This window comes from Odocoileus virginianus, chromosome 18 (genome assembly GCF_023699985.2).
Source record: "Odocoileus virginianus isolate 20LAN1187 ecotype Illinois chromosome 18, Ovbor_1.2, whole genome shotgun sequence".
Lineage (NCBI taxonomy): Eukaryota > Metazoa > Chordata > Mammalia > Artiodactyla > Cervidae > Odocoileus > Odocoileus virginianus.
The window spans coordinates 55647614-55663150 of NC_069691.1; the positions used below are offsets into that span (position 1 = coordinate 55647614).

A 15537-nucleotide genomic window follows, 5' to 3' on the forward strand; every position below is an offset into this window, starting at 1 on the left:
ACTTCCTTCCAGAAGAAAAATGAATATCTCACGAGATCAATGTGAGGCTAAAATTAAACCCTAAAACACCACACAGCTGAAAAATGAGAATGGGGAGAGTCTTGCCTATCTTTGTATCATTTGTGATGCCTTTATATATTTTAAGCATTCAGTACATGTTTGCTGACTTGATTAGCTCACTTGAAAATGAAAATCTGTGAAGTTACTAACTCCCTTATAGTTCCAGTGCCAACATGTTAGTGCATCTACTGCAGTGGATTTAGGAATGAAGCCATTTAGCAGCAATTATCTCCCTTCATATTATTTTGCTTAGGGTAGTGATAACATTTTGCTTACCTTAAATACTAATTGATGAGTGTTGCTCTTCCGAAAACTACCGCTAAACAAGGTAGAAACTTTGTGTCAGAGAGCTCGTTTAAGGATAAATATTGTTTGAGTGTACTCCGTTTCCAGTAGTTGAAATTTGGTTGACTCATCATTAAAGCTAGCCATGGCTGCTTGAGGGAGTCAGATCAAAGACTCATTCAGTGGCTGGATCATCTGATGGTGACGTGGATGACATCAAAAAGTGTTAGTCACTCAGTCATGCCCAACTCTTTGCAATCCCATGGACTGTATGTAGCCTGCCAGGTTCCTCTGTCAGTGGAATTTCCCTGGCAGGAATACTGGAGTTGGTTGCCATTCCCTTCTCCAAGGGATCTTCCCAACCCAGCGATAGAACCCTGGTCTCCTGCATTGCAGGCATATTCTTTACTGTCTTAGCCAGCAGGGAAGTCCATTGATGACGTTGCCTTTGGTTAAATGAATAACAACCACTGGGCTTCTCATTCGTGCATTTAGCAAACTTTTTGAGTGCCCCCAATGTGTTGGGAGTAAGAGCCTAGAGGAAGGGCAAGAGATGGCTTAGCAGACAGGATTTTGACTTTACCCAGCAGCACAACTCCAGCAGGCCCCTGCTGTGCCAGAGTGACCTCAGGAGGCAATAAGCTGCTCCTCTGAAGTCATGGATGACTTGAGGGATTTAGAAGAAGGACATCTACTAATATTTTAAAAATGCATCTGCCAAAAGGCAGGCAGTCTTTACTGCAGAGTCACTTCATACCCAGACCATCAGCATCTGGCCCTTCTTAGGGCTCCCAGAATCCTTATTTGCAGTCTCAGATTCTCTCTCACTGTTAAAACTGTTATTTTCAGCCTTGACTACATGTGTTAGAGTCACTAGGATTTAAGAAACCTGGTTTGTAATAGACCAATTTAAAAAAAAATTGGGGGAAAGGGATGCCGACATCAGTTTCTGTTTTTGTTTTTTAAGCTCTGTGGATGATTCCAGTGTACCAAGATTGAGAAAGGACTTTGATTAGAAGCTGATAAAATATAAGTGTTAGTGTAGTGCCAGTAGATAGGAGAAATGGACTCAGTGCTTGTACAGTTGATAATTTGGTTTATTTTGTTATAGAATAGCAGCGTGGAAAACCACACAGTGTTCACTTTGCCTTTCCTTCCCCTGTTATTTTGGTAGCATCGTGTCTGGTTTAATTTTAAATGAATGTGTGTAAACTCCTTAACATGTAGTAGACATGTTATTTTTCCTTTATTTTTTCACTGGAGTGGTCTATCTCCATTGATAGTGAAAGTTCTCATCACTGACTCAGCAGTCTCATGGGATAGGAATTATCCTCATACTAGAAATAAGGAGGTTAATGACTCAGAGAGGTTACGTTGTCTCTTCAAAGTCACACAGCTGGTAAACAGTGGAGCTGGAATTAGAACTTATGTGTGTGTATCTCCTAGCCCATATTCTTTCCATCATAAACAGATTCCTTGAGCAGATTTTTTAATGTTCAGCCAATTTGAATCGTGCTCAGTGATAACAGAACCGCAGCACATTTCATAAGAGGGCACTGTGCATGCAGTAGACACATGATAAATGTCAAATTAGAAAAAAGCTGAATGCTTAAAACTACAGTGATTCACATGCAACTTTTAAAAATCAGATCTTTGAGTAATACACAATTTCTGTGAGTAGTGTGATGAAAAAAATTAATGAACTGAGTTTTAGATCTCTCCTCACCCCCTTTTATAAAAATAGGAAAAAATGTGGTTTGATTAAAGATACAAGTTAGCAGTGATTATCCCCTCAAAATGATAGTGGTCCTCAAAATAAAATTACAAGTTTTCATGGTTATTAGGCATTATATTTAGTTTTCTCTCTCCCTCCCTCTCTTTATATACGTGTGAGGAACCAGTTAGGAAAACCACAGTGGCCTTTCTAAATACCTGTATTCATAAATACTTAGACCTAAGGTACCACTTAAAAGAAAAAATATTCTCTCACTTTGCTATGAAATTGATCCAAAAATGGTAGTTTATAGAAAGCATTTGGACTTTTACTGGGAATCTTCCAGGAAACCCTCAATTGGTTTGGTTTGACTGTTAGTAGACTAAACCTTTAAATGTCCATTTTTGTCACCACCTTTTTACTATTTTTTGTCTTGTCAAACTGAGAAGCTTTCTTTTAGTTGAAAAATGGAGACCTTTAGGGTTGACTTTACTTGTCTGTGCATTCCATTGATTCCAATCTCATGTTATTTCCTGTTCCCTGAGAGTCGGGACACATCAGTGAGCCGAGGATGAGAGAGGTCTTAGATGATGGATAAAAGCAATGACAGGCTCATTTAGAAGCAACTCTTATTCCAAAATTTTTCTGTTACGTTTTTATTTTTTTTCTTTCTTTTCCACATATTCTTATGGGTTTGTTTGTCTTCAACCATAAATCTTTGTATTCATATTTCCTTTTATTCCTTTGCTAGGTTTTCAGACCCCTTTAGTAAATTGGATTTAGTTTATTTGAATAAGCTCTCCTCTAAAATTAATGTACTTAGGCACACACACACACATAGATTACATGTATACACACACATACGCATGATTCTCCACTAGTTTAGACTATGAAATAATTGTACTTGGTAAAGGCTGTAAATTTATCAGGGTAATGTGTACAGAACACTGACAGATTCTTGGTTGATGCTTTTCACTTTCCAGTTTTATGTGCAAGGAAACGGAAGCTGAACAAGACGTGCCCGTGAAGCCCACACAGCGGCTCCGTGGAGACTTGCACCACAGCTGCCTTGCTGCTGGGCGCTGGGGCTCAGGCAGGGCGTGTGTGGTGGAGCACTGGGGATGTGTGTGTTTTAAACAGCACAGCTTGCTGTGTTCTAACTGATGTTTAAACTTGAAGCTGAAATAGACAGGAGATGAAAAAGGCCACATGTGTATTTCTAGAATTAATGTAGACTTCTTTTTACTCCTGAGAAAATCTACTGGCATTAATGACAAGACTTCATGCCAGAACGAACGTGGATGTCTGTCATCAGCGGTGGAGAACTAACGTATGCCTTTCTCCCCTTCCCTTTCATTAGGGCAGAGCTTGGGATATGGCTTTGTGAACTACATTGACCCTAAGGATGCAGAGAAAGCTATCAACACCCTGAATGGATTGAGACTTCAAACCAAAACAATAAAAGTATGTTTACATTTTTTTAAATATCTACTCACAGAACAGAGGTTGAAAAAAATTAAGGTCTCTTTGTAGTTCTTTCCTTTATTGGTTTTGTGCCCATATAGACACTTCTCTGGGAGGCATAGCAGAATGTTTTGGTTTGTTGCCTGATGGGGGGAACTTAATTCATGAGTACTGCATGTGTGTGCTGACCTTACTCCTTCAGTCGTGTCCGACTGTCTCTGACCCCATGAACAGTAGGCCACCAGACTCCTCTGTCCATGGGATTCTCCAGGCAAGAATAATAGAGTGGGTTGCCATTTCCTTCTCCAACTACATGTATTGCATTGGGCAAAAAGTTCTTTCGACTTTTTCCATTATAATTTACAGAAACCCCCCAATGAACTTTTTGGCCAACCCATTAATTACTTGTGTATTAACAAAGGGACAGAGCAGCAACTTTCTTAGATAAGTATGTTATGAAACTTACTGAATTAAATTTCCATCCTTTATAGAGAATTACTTGCCTCTAACTTGAAAAAACCGTATCTGTTTCTTCTAGCACAGGGATCAACAGTTTTGATTAACAGGCAATAAAAATGTTAGCTTTGCAGGCCATTATCAAATGTAAAAATCCTTTTTAGTTCTCAGGTCATAGAAAAGTAGGTCCTTGAGCTATTGTTTGACTCTAGTCTAGCAGACTCAGCTTACTTTGAGGAGACTGACTAGGAGAGTGTTTATGCCACACAGGTTATTTTTTTTTCTGTTATAGTTGTCTTTTCATGACAAACAGTAAATAACTTTATGGATGTTTTCCCTGCCTTTTTAAATTTTTGAAATTCTGATGTAAATTCTCTCTGGATAAGAAGTTAATACAGTTTGCTGTGTAGATCTCTTTCCCTTTAGAAGATAAAAGGGATGTTGCCTCTGGCAAACGCTTAGTACACGTGCCATCAATTTTCCCTCTTCTGCCCAGTTCAGACATTCCCGATCAATCATGGCAGCCTTTCTCACTGAGTCTGGATGTGACTTCCAGATATTTGTCAAAATAGTGCTCCAGACAACCTCTATCAATTGACTGAAGTTGGAACCTATTTTCCACCCTTGATTTAAGAAGTCAGCTCAGACCATAGCCTGGAGTGGTGAGGGGAAGTTAGTCAAGGCTGACTGTGGTATCCATCTTGCTTAGAGGCTTGTCTAGGAGATTTCTGCTCATTTTTTCAGGTATCTGGAAATGCAGTGTCATCTTTGTGTTTAAAAGTTGCTTCTCTCAGAGTTGTCAGTTAAGGTAATTCATTAGCCTGGGGTAGTTTTGACATCTCATTCTTTATATTTATTGGCTTGGAGGAAAGATGCCTCTCACCTCTGTCTCATCTAAAGGAAACTGTATGCAGTGACCCCCAAATATACATGGATGTAAGATGTCTGAGATTCTACATGCTTCTTGGTCAAGAAAATGTCCTAAGTATGAAATGTCTAATTACTAGATTTCTACTATCACAAAGGACTTGTTTGTTTTGACCTTGGTTTGCAATCTGGAGTGTTTTTTCTAATTGTCTACTCTTCTTTGCCTACTGTTTGTGTTACAGAGATGAACCTTTTAATAGTATTTCTAAGTGTAATGATCAAGTATCTTTAAAAAGACATCCCGTGTCCAGTTACCTTTTCCTGTTGTTTTGCAAACACTCTGTCCTACTGCAGATTTTAGTGAGGCGCCCCAGTGTCTGTTGACTTCAGGATTATTGCTCACGAATCGTGGTTAAAAAAATTGAATATTGATGGTTGGATTGACACGCCCTTTTCTCCATTTCAGAAATAAGCACCCTCGTTTCACTCTAGTGGGTCAGTGTTTTTGCTCTACATCAGTTCTTTTGGCAGTAAGGTCCACACGAAGGTAGAAATGCAGGAGAAATGGGTCTCCATAGAAGAAATGTCCATGGCCTGCAGAGAGACCACTGGTGACAGCTGCTTCCTTCTAATTGCCTGTCACCCGGCCTTCTCTTCAGGGCCCAGCTGCTCAGGCAGAATACATGCAAGAAAGGACAGTCATGCCTTGTGGCTTTTTCAGCATGACATTTGCCCCTTCTCTTCAGATTTTCTGGGATGGGGGTGGGCGTGGTCGGTAAACAGCAGGCTACTTCTTTCCCACCCCTCTCATTTGGTTCCGACAGAAATACCAGATAACAGCTGGTATCCTCAGTTTGGCCCCGATTTGTCTGAGGCAAAGCAGACCATTTCCCAAAACTACATAGCACCATTTCTGTCTATCTGTTCTTTCTGGTTTTTTTCAATTAGATGTGTTGTGTGTTCTCATGCAACATCTGAACCAGGTTTTTCCTGGTATTCACTGCTTTCATGGTTTTTAGAAGCTGTATTTAAGCCTTTCTCTTTCCTATTCTGTGAATCAGTTTCTTTTTGCTTTCTGCAGTCCATCCTGGTGGAGGCTCTGAAGCTAATCTTATAAAAACACCACTTTCCTCATATTGCTTCTCACTCAAAATTCTCTTCCATTCCCCTACTGTTTTACCACATCACTTGGCTTCACTTTGGAGTGACCCAGCATTATCACTGATCACTGTTCTCCGTGGTGGTCAGGCTGGCTCTTCCATGGCAAGTTCCTCTCATTCCCAACCTCTGCACATAGCTTTTATGGCTCCCCTGGCATACTCTTTCTCACTCAGTTTCACAGTGGCCGTCCCGTCTTTTGGAGTCCATCTCAAGTTCTTCTTGCTGCTGCCTTTCTGGGTTTTTCTGACTCAGGTTGTGTCTCTCCCTTCTTTTGAAATAGTCCATGAGGGATCACAGAAGTTTGGAGATTGAAGGGGACCCATATATAATTCAGACTTAAGCATTAACCTCTACCCGCAGTAAAAAAGTCGAGATTTAAGTGGCAGTCACAGAGTTTAGCTTAGACCAGGCGGTTGAAGTCAGAGCTGTGACTCAAATCTTTGTCTTTTGATATCTACCCTAAGACTGTTACCATGACACCACATTTTCCTTTAGAAAGCTGCAGTAGATTAATTAATATATATGTCATTTATAAGTATACAAGTATTGGTGCACTCCTTGAGCTCAGGTTTCTGTCATGTCTTCCGAGCCACCTCTGCATTTGGTAGAATTCCTATTGGAATATTGAAACAGTGAATCAAGCTCTGTGAAAGATGGTTTATTTAGCAGTTTTTCCTGGGGCTTCCTAGTAGCATTAGCCCAGTAGGGTTTTGTGTAATAGATGGATGGTATGTTGAATAGATGGCAAATATTCACTATTTCTGTAATGAGTGAAGCAGAGTCCCATAGGCACTGAGAAATCTGAAGCAGTTATTCCCAAAGTTGGTTGCAAAATCACAAGGAGGATGAGTTAGATATACAGATTCTGGGACCCACTTCAGATCTACTCAATCAGTGTAGGAATCTGTTTTTTTGTTTTGCAGGTAATTTGTGACAGTGAGTCTAAGACCTGACAAGACCTAACACTGAGGAACTGTCAAAATGTATATGGGTTTTCTAAATACTTGGTACTTTTCCATGCAGAATTCCATTTGATTTCATCTTTTTACCTTGATAATCTTGTGGATAATGCTCTTAACTGGAATATTAATCGTGGTTTTATTTTAATGACAATTCAGCATTTGGAGTAAAAAGTTCATACTGTCTTCACTTTTTAAAAGGTGTAGCTTAGAAATTAGAAAAACTTAATAAGTTGACCTTATGTTAGAGATTTGTTATGTACAGTGGCATTTATAGGTTAAAGATTCAGGGTGGCAGTTCTCTTAAGGTTCACTTTTTTTTCCTGGTTGAGTTAATGTCCCAGCAGCTTATATTGCTGGTGATAAGAGGCAATCATGATGAGTAAAGCCTGCCCGTGTTATCCCTAATAATGAGCTGGTAAGTAAAGTGTGGATATTACAAGATGTTTTTAGCTTTTGATACTAGGGGGGTAGTAAAAAGAGAGTATATGCACAATTCTTTCCACTCCTAAGGGAAAATGAATTTTTTTGCGTAGGTTAATGGTATCAGACTTAGATTCATGCTGAGCAGGGTAAAATAACTCATTTCTGAAAATACTTACAGTTTCCCCCCCCACATCAAGTACTGTGAATAAGAGAATGTCCCATACACAGTAAAGTCTGTGTCTTGACTCGCAGCCTATCTCCCTTCTACATGGGCCTAGGAGGTTTTATTCCACAAGTGGCTTTGCTTTATTTCGAAGTAGTGGGAGCTGTTGGGCTCCCCAGGTGGCTCAGTGGCGAAGAATCCACCTGCAGTGCAGGAGGTGCAGTTTCCATCCTTGCGTTGGGAAGATCCCTCGGAGGAGGAAGTGGCCACCCACTCTAGTATTCTTGCCTGGGAATTCCCATGGACAGAGGAGCCTGGTTGGCTGAAGTCCACAGGGTCGCAAAAGAGTCGGACACAACTTGGTGACTGAACAACAACAGCAAGGAGCTGTTATCCCAAGGGATAGAGAACTTTTCATCTTTATTGATAGGTTCCTTTGTGACTCAGCTGTTAAAGATTCTGCCTGCAATGTGGGAGATCTGGTTTTGATCCCTGGGTTGGGAAGATCCCTTGGAGAAGGAAACGGCTACCCACTCCAGTATTCTGCCTGGAGAATTCCATGGACTGTATAGTCCATGAGGTTGCAAAGAGGGTCGGACGTGACTGAGTGATTTTCACTTTCCCTCTTACCCCTAGAAATCCACGTCTTCTCTCTCAGAATAGAAAAAACCCTGTCTGGAAATGCTACTAGCATAGAAAAACTGCCTAAAATTGATTTTGATTGAATTGATTTTTCTTAATCATTCAGACATAAGTCAGATTAAACCTTACCTTTGCTTAAAAATTACTAATTGACATACATTAATGTGGAAATTCTCATTAAAATAATTAAACTGCCATTTCTGTCTATATGAAAAAAACTTAACAATAGGAATATTAATTAGAAATAGTAATGTGTATTCTGTAAAGTGTTCACTTTAATAGAGAGCAATTAAGTAAAGCTTAATACACCTTTTTTCCTGAGCTACTGTATTGCTTTTAATTTTTGTTAAATTTATACCTTTTCTACCTATAGTTTATCTTTTTCTCAGTTAGTAAATGTCATGTTTGTCGACTGTTTTTCTGCTTAGCATGAACTATATCCTTAATATAGGAGGAATCTATGCATTTCTAAAGTTTTACCCTCCCTGATACTGTTTAAGTGATTTAACTGGCTGTGTAAGCTTGGATGGACTTGATTTTTTAACCATTTTAAGTTTCTATTTATATCTGTAAAATCTTTAAAAATAATGGATCGGCTTATCACTGAGTCTGTTTATTACCTGAGTCTCTTAACTTTCTGTAGTGTTCCAGATTCTTTTCTAAGAAAAGGTGTAACTGTCTAATGAACTCATGGCTATCACAGAGGATGGTTTGGTTGAGAATGCATTTAGTGTGAAGTGCAGCACCCTGTCCTGAGGAGGTAGCACTTAACTCTTTATGCTGTTGAACGTTAGCAGCCACAGTAAAATTTGTACTGGAAAACTTGTCTGTCTCAACCCTCGGTTCAGGATTATCTGGGATGGGGTTGGTTTTTGTCTGTCATTCTAAGTTGTCATTTTATAAAATTTAATTCTGAACCTGAGGATATATCTTGTGGCTGCTGCATAAATCATCTCCCCACTCATTAGTGGAGGAAAGGACATGGAAACAGGAACGGGAGTGAAACTGGACTATAGGCTTGCCTCTTGTTGGGTGCTCTAAGTTTCTGCAGCACTGTTCTGGGGTATGGGTTTTATAATAGCAGGAAAGCTGAGAGTTCATACTTCTGCTGGGAAATTTGAAAGCGGGTGTTAGGGAAATCACATATAATTAGCTGGAGTAGAAAGCAGGGTGGGGAGTGGTGTGGAAATGAGCCTGAGAGCAGTTGGGGATCTGAAAAGGTACGTGTGCTGTGCTGAGTGAGGAGCTGTGGTTTTATACTGTAAGTGAGGGAGGACCACCGAAGAGTTTTGAGCAAAACAGTGACAGGATTGGACTTGGATGTTTCTTAGGAGGGGAAAATCTGCCTTGGATTTAAACTCCACATCCCTCTGAGCATCTCAAGCCACCTACGGCTCTTGTGGCTTATTTACGTTGTTGATATTTCTCATGAAGGTACAAAGTGTAAATGCTTATAGAAGAAGTGTGGACTTCACAAATTTATAAGGCATCTTCTGTAAAGTATCATCAGTTCAACAAGAGTATAGGTCATCCATTTGCCTTTTATCTTGACCAGACTGGGAAATTCTGAAAGTAATAGTCTGAAGGACAGACCTCACAGTAACTGAGAAACTTTTGAGATGTTATCCTAAATTTATTATTTATCTGATCAGGTCTCTGTGGAGAGACAAATGGAAACTTTGAGTAAATGATTTCTATGCCCTTTTTAAGAAAATGAGATTGGGTGTAAGTTTTTCTAATTTCATTTTTAACCCATGATCTGGAACTTTCTAGAGCCAAATTCTAAGTGTATTACTACATGTGATTATCAGAAACTCTTCAGTGCATTTTAATAAACCTCATATCTATACTGAATCCAATTTACATAGTCCTTATATGAAATGAGGAATAATAGAATTTTTTTTTTGAGTAATATGTTTTTTGTGGAATGTTTTACTTTCAACTTTGATTTTTTTTTTTTTAAAAACATAAAAATCTCCAAAGGTTGTTACTTATCTAGGGGGCCTGGCAGGGTCCAGAACCTGGTCCTGTCTTCAGGCCTGTTGTGTTATTTCTGCTCCTATAAGCTTTGTCCATAGTGGGAATTAGACATTTGAAAGTTCCCAGGGGGCAATACCTTGGTAGCCTCTGAACAGCTTTTCTGTAGAAGGTACTTCTCCACGGTTGCTGAAGCAAAGGCTAAGACTGTACAGAGGGAAGGTTGAAGAGGAGGAGGGTTCCTGGGGCAGTGTCCTAGCCTACTTCCTGTCCATCCCTGCTTGTGAATCACGGAGGGTGGCGGTGGGAGAGAGTCTTAGCAGCTGACCTAACCCCATCTTCCTTGGGAGGGATTTTGTAGATCATTTTATTACGCAAGCGTGACCCTACATTTCCTGCCTATTTCATACATGTACACCAGCAAAGGCATTTCTAATGCAAGCACTTCTCTGCTTAACTTTTCTAGTGCTCTTTAAGGGTAGGGTAGGGCAGAGCCTGTTGTCATTCATGTATAACCCAGAAGTAGTACTTGCTCAGTTTGGTGGCTTCAGCCTGTTGTTCCAAACCGACTAGAGAAGTTAAGTAGGTGTGCCGCCTTCCAACAGAGCCTCAATTCCTTGCTGTATTCGCTTTTGTGTAGTGTTTTCATAGGATTTTTATTCTTCTATTTGTTTGGATTCGTGCCAAAACAGTAATAGTTTCTTGTAGCCCTTTGGCCAGTGAAATGAAGTGCAGGTTAAGGGGCTTGTTCAGAAGTAATATAGCTAATAATAATACTGCTGGGACCAGGAACGGGCCATGTTGGCTGATGCCGGCACCTTTAACGGTTTTCTTTCCATTTCACGTTACCGATATTCAGATATCTATACCACTATAAACAAATCAAATAGTCTCTTGAAGACCTTGACTTGGGGCTCTTAGTACCCTGAGATCTTCTGAACCAGCTTATTAGGTGCAGGGGAGTGGAGCAGTGCCTGGTGATGGAAGAACTCTGTTGTCTTTCAGGCTGAGCCCTGGAGATAGCCAGACCTCCTGTTTGAGAAGAAAACTGCTATCTGGAGGTCCTGTTTAGCAGATAGGTGAAATAACATTTCAATGGTAATTGGACAGTAAAAGGATTATTCTAGTAACTTTCTCAACCTCTGTTTTGTAGGAGACCATTCATACTTCCAGAATGCTTTTCTGGCATGTTCCTTTGAGTCCTAGATGCTAGTTTAAAAATCACAGCAAAGCGCATTTCTCTCTCTCTAAATTTGTGTGGACTCTTTAGAAAAGCATGTGTGGTCCATTTTCTTCTGCTCCTACCTCTGCCAGGTTTTCCTTTAGCATCAGTTCTCAGCCACGAGTACTGCATCAGAATTCCTGGTGGAATTTTTGCTTCAGAAAGTTTCTTGGCATGCTATTTATGAACAAGCAAGAGAGGTGGCTGTGTTTTGAAAACAACACAGGAAATCTGTTCCTTACTGTGCCCCGCCCCCCTTCTTTGAAGAGCTCGTTAGAATGCTGCATTAGGACATAGAGCCCCAAGTCCCAGATCCGTGTTCTGCTTTTATCTGTTGGTCTAGTTTCCTCAGCTGTAAAATGGTAGAGATGGTACCAGGTTACTCAGTTCCTGCGAAACATTTGGCCTGAGATCTAGAGGTAGAAAATACTTGTGTTGGTCTGTTATTTTCGGAAACAGAAGATCAAGAATATTTCATTGTTTTTTAGTTTGCATTTTCTATGTTAAAGTGATATTTTTAGAAGTCTAGCTGGGAGGAATTAAGAAGCTAGTTTTATTCTGGAGAAAGTAGTCACAGTGTTTAATTCTTTAATTTTGTTGGATATTTTAAAAATGGGTCTAGTTGCTTGAGTTATAGAGAAGTGGATTGTGAACAAAAATAAATCATGCTAATAGGCTTTCTTTTGGGTGATTAGTACCAGGTTACCTCCTCCCAGGGGAGAGAGAATTTTAATCCTTCCTGCACAGGTTCTGGGCTTGCTAATGAGTCTTGAAATGACCCTTAGGTGAGCCGCAGGAAGGACAAGCAGAGCACCTGCCTGGCCCCGGAAACTGATCGTTCAGAAAATGCTTTAGTTTCCCCAGGGTGATTCTTTAGAAGTCTGGCCATTTCTGCTTGCTTCACCCAAACAACCCTGTTCACATTCCTAGAAAGATTCTGGAGTCATATGGAATCAAGCACGGCAGCCTTTTCCAGAGACTGGCCATACTGGGGGGCTCCCTAACTCAATGGAGCCATACACAGTGGGTCTACTTCTTGGAAATAACCTTTGGGTGGGTTTTATGGACTTGGTTTTACTTTTGCATTTTTGTATTTGCTGGTGATTTATAGTCACATATACTTTCAAGATACCTGGGAATTTGTCTTATTCAGAAATTAATGCTGGTAGATGGGAAAGAAGAGGGCTTGACATCTATAATTTTTATGAACTTCTCAGGAAATCCAGAAATACACCCCAGAGTTTGAGGATTACCTGTTTAAAATCCCTCGACATAAGGGACTGCTAAAACTGTAATGTTCATCAGAATCACTGTGGTGCTGTGGTTAATAAAATGCAGATTTCTGGATCCTAGTCAAGACTTACTGAATATGATTACCTACAGAGTGAGGCCGAGAAAGTTGTAGTTTAATAGCCACCACAGGTGATTCTTAACAGGTGGTGGTCTAACCTGAGGACCATTGTTTAGTGGTTTACACTTGGACAGCTTTCTGGTGCTTGTTTTAAAACATGTAAGTAAGATTTTCATTTTGGGGTCTTGTGATTAATGGGTGTAATTTTAATGAATATAATGCCCTACCTACTCTCCCCCTTTGTCTCTCTCACATACATGTGCTCATGCACTCGTTTTCAGAGCATTTGAATGTCATTAAGTACTTCTAGCATTACAAGTACTTAAACATCATGTAGTATTTGATTCTGAGAGTGGGGAATTTGCAGCATGGTTCTTCTGGGGCCCGTTCATTTAAAACGGCTATTTCATAGTGTAGAAATTGGGAGTTGAATTTTATGATCCCAGATGGTTGTGAATCCTTAGATTATGGAAGTTGCTTTTGTAGTACAATTAAAGTTGGTCTCGTTTTTATAAGTGTCTAGCCACACTCCTGACCCACCCTCCCTGGTATCTGGATATTTGAACTTTCCAGGCAGGGGTCCGAATAAGTGGAAATGTGCGCTCTTATAAAGGACTCTTCCACACAGTGTGTTAAAAATATTTAAAGAAAAAAATTTATAGTATGTTACTTTAATTTATAAACATTTTGACCTATAAACTGTATTTTGTCTCAAAGCTGGGGGAAAGCGGTGTGCACATACTGTTGCCTGAAGGCTTAGTATGTGTCTCTTCTCCTCAAATTTGCAAAAAGGGTTATTAAGTACTTGTCACCAACTTGCAGGATTTTCCTTCGTGTTCTTCATTAACCAGTGTTCTTGGGGGAATTGTGAAATATGCATTGTCTGCAAACTACTCTGAAACACAAAGTCAAATGAACTGTGAAGGTGAGGGCTAAAAACACGGCTCTCACCTTTGTACTTCGTTCTTTGAGTATTAGAGAACATTGATCTGCCCGGTGGCAAAGGGGGTACTGCTGGCGGTTTAATTACGGCCAGTGAGTGTTATTGACGCTATCAATCAGTGGGACCCAGGGAAAGGGCAAGGCGCCAGGCCATTCTGTGCTCCCAGCAGTGTCATTAAATGCCAAAGGACTGGATTCTCAAGGTAAAGGGAGGTGCTTCCGCACATCTGAGGGAGGAGTTCACTTCGTCTTGCAGCAGAGGTAAAAGTGGCTGCTGCTGCTGAGTCTGCTCCAGTCGCGTCCGACTCTCAGCGACCCCGTAGACGGCAGCCCCCCAGGCTCCTCCGTCCCTGGGATTCTCCAGGCAAGAACACTGGAGGGGATTACCATTTCCTTCTCCAATGCATGAAAGGGAAAAGGGAAAGTGAAGTCTCTCAGTCATCTCCGACTCCTAGGGACCCCATGGACTGCAGCCCACCAGGCTCCTCCGTCCATGGGATTTTCCAGGCAAGAGTACTGGAGTGGGGTGCCAAAGGTGGCTAGCCCCTCCTTATGGCCGCCTTTACATTTCCGGAGGAGTTCTGTGAATGGCAGTGGTACGGTCTCTTTGTGTACAGTTAAGATTGTTGGTGTTTTCCTTAAAAATCCTCTCTTTTCAAATCTTCACAACTGTCATTTAAAAGACTCTAGGAATACAATAATTGCTCTCTGTTAAAAGCTGTTTTTGGGGGAATATATAGCCCAGGTGTCTAATAGATATTTGGAGAATGAGAGATGGTCTTCGAATGAGACTATTAGTCCTGCAAATCAGTTCATTTAAAAAAGCTTTCCCCATGATGACTCCCTAATGTCTAATCATGTTGAGAGAAAAATATCTTGGTTGGTTTGAACTTATAAAGCATTCAGTAATATTTCAGGGGTCATTCCTTTTAAATCATCTATTGAGCACAGTTTTCATAGTTGTATAACTGAGGTCAGGTCTACATCATCTATGTAGGTGAAACTTTATTTGGCTGTAGGGAAGGATTATAATAACGTTTCTATTATCCTTTTATCATATATTTCCTACATACACATATGTGTATGTCTGACGCGCGAATCTCCATCTAGGCCTATTTGAGAGAGGAAATTAGCTAATCCAAAATGTTTTCTGTTACTGCCTCTTTTTTCTTTTTAATTGATGTATATTTTGTAATGACGGAGGGTTACCAAAGACAATTTACCCTTGAAAGAGATTGGATTTCTGATTTTTTTTTTCCCAAAGGATATATGCATACACATACACGCAAAATCCATGACAAATGGGTCAAATCGGGCCCCAGAACAACAAGTCTTAGCTATTGTAATGTACTTGTAATACAGGTTTGGGTTGTAGGTTATTTATATATTTCTCACAGGTATTTGAAGGGGGATTGTTGAATTATCTTCTCCTTTGTTTAGAACAGGATGATTGTTAGAATTTTTTCTTCAGAAGTTTGAGGAGGAATTTTTTTTAATATACGTTAAACGTTTACTAAAACGGCCTCATTGCATTATATAGAGCCATAACAAGACCGGTGGTCAGCCTCCCAAGTTTGTAGGGAAGGTCATATGCTTTAAAAGTCTATGTTCATCATACATGTGCTTTTTCCCCTCTACTCCCCCACCACCAAGGGCAAAGGTATTATCACAATGTTAAAATAATTACTTGCAAATTGTTTTAAGACTGTGTAATCATGGTTATACAGCCTTGGATAGGGGATATCGGTGAGTAATTAAATAATTCTGGGGGCATTCTGAGTGGCTAGTATGTCCAAGTAAGCTTTGCTAAGTGTTGAAGCAGTGCTAAAATATGACAGGATGCAGCCT

At 40.2% G+C, this 15537-nt stretch overlaps 1 protein-coding gene across 15 annotated transcripts in view; it reads left to right on the forward strand.

The window, feature by feature from the left end:
* Positions 1 to 15537, forward strand: part of ELAVL2 (ELAV like RNA binding protein 2) — a 169248-nt gene that overhangs the window by 122192 nt on the left and 31519 nt on the right. For all 15 annotated transcript variants that reach the window (XM_070480734.1, XM_070480735.1, XM_070480727.1 and 12 more), the window contains one exon: positions 3420 to 3523. In XM_070480734.1, coding sequence (XP_070336835.1) covers positions 3420 to 3523 — 104 coding nt within the window. The remainder of the gene's footprint in view (positions 1 to 3419; positions 3524 to 15537) is intronic.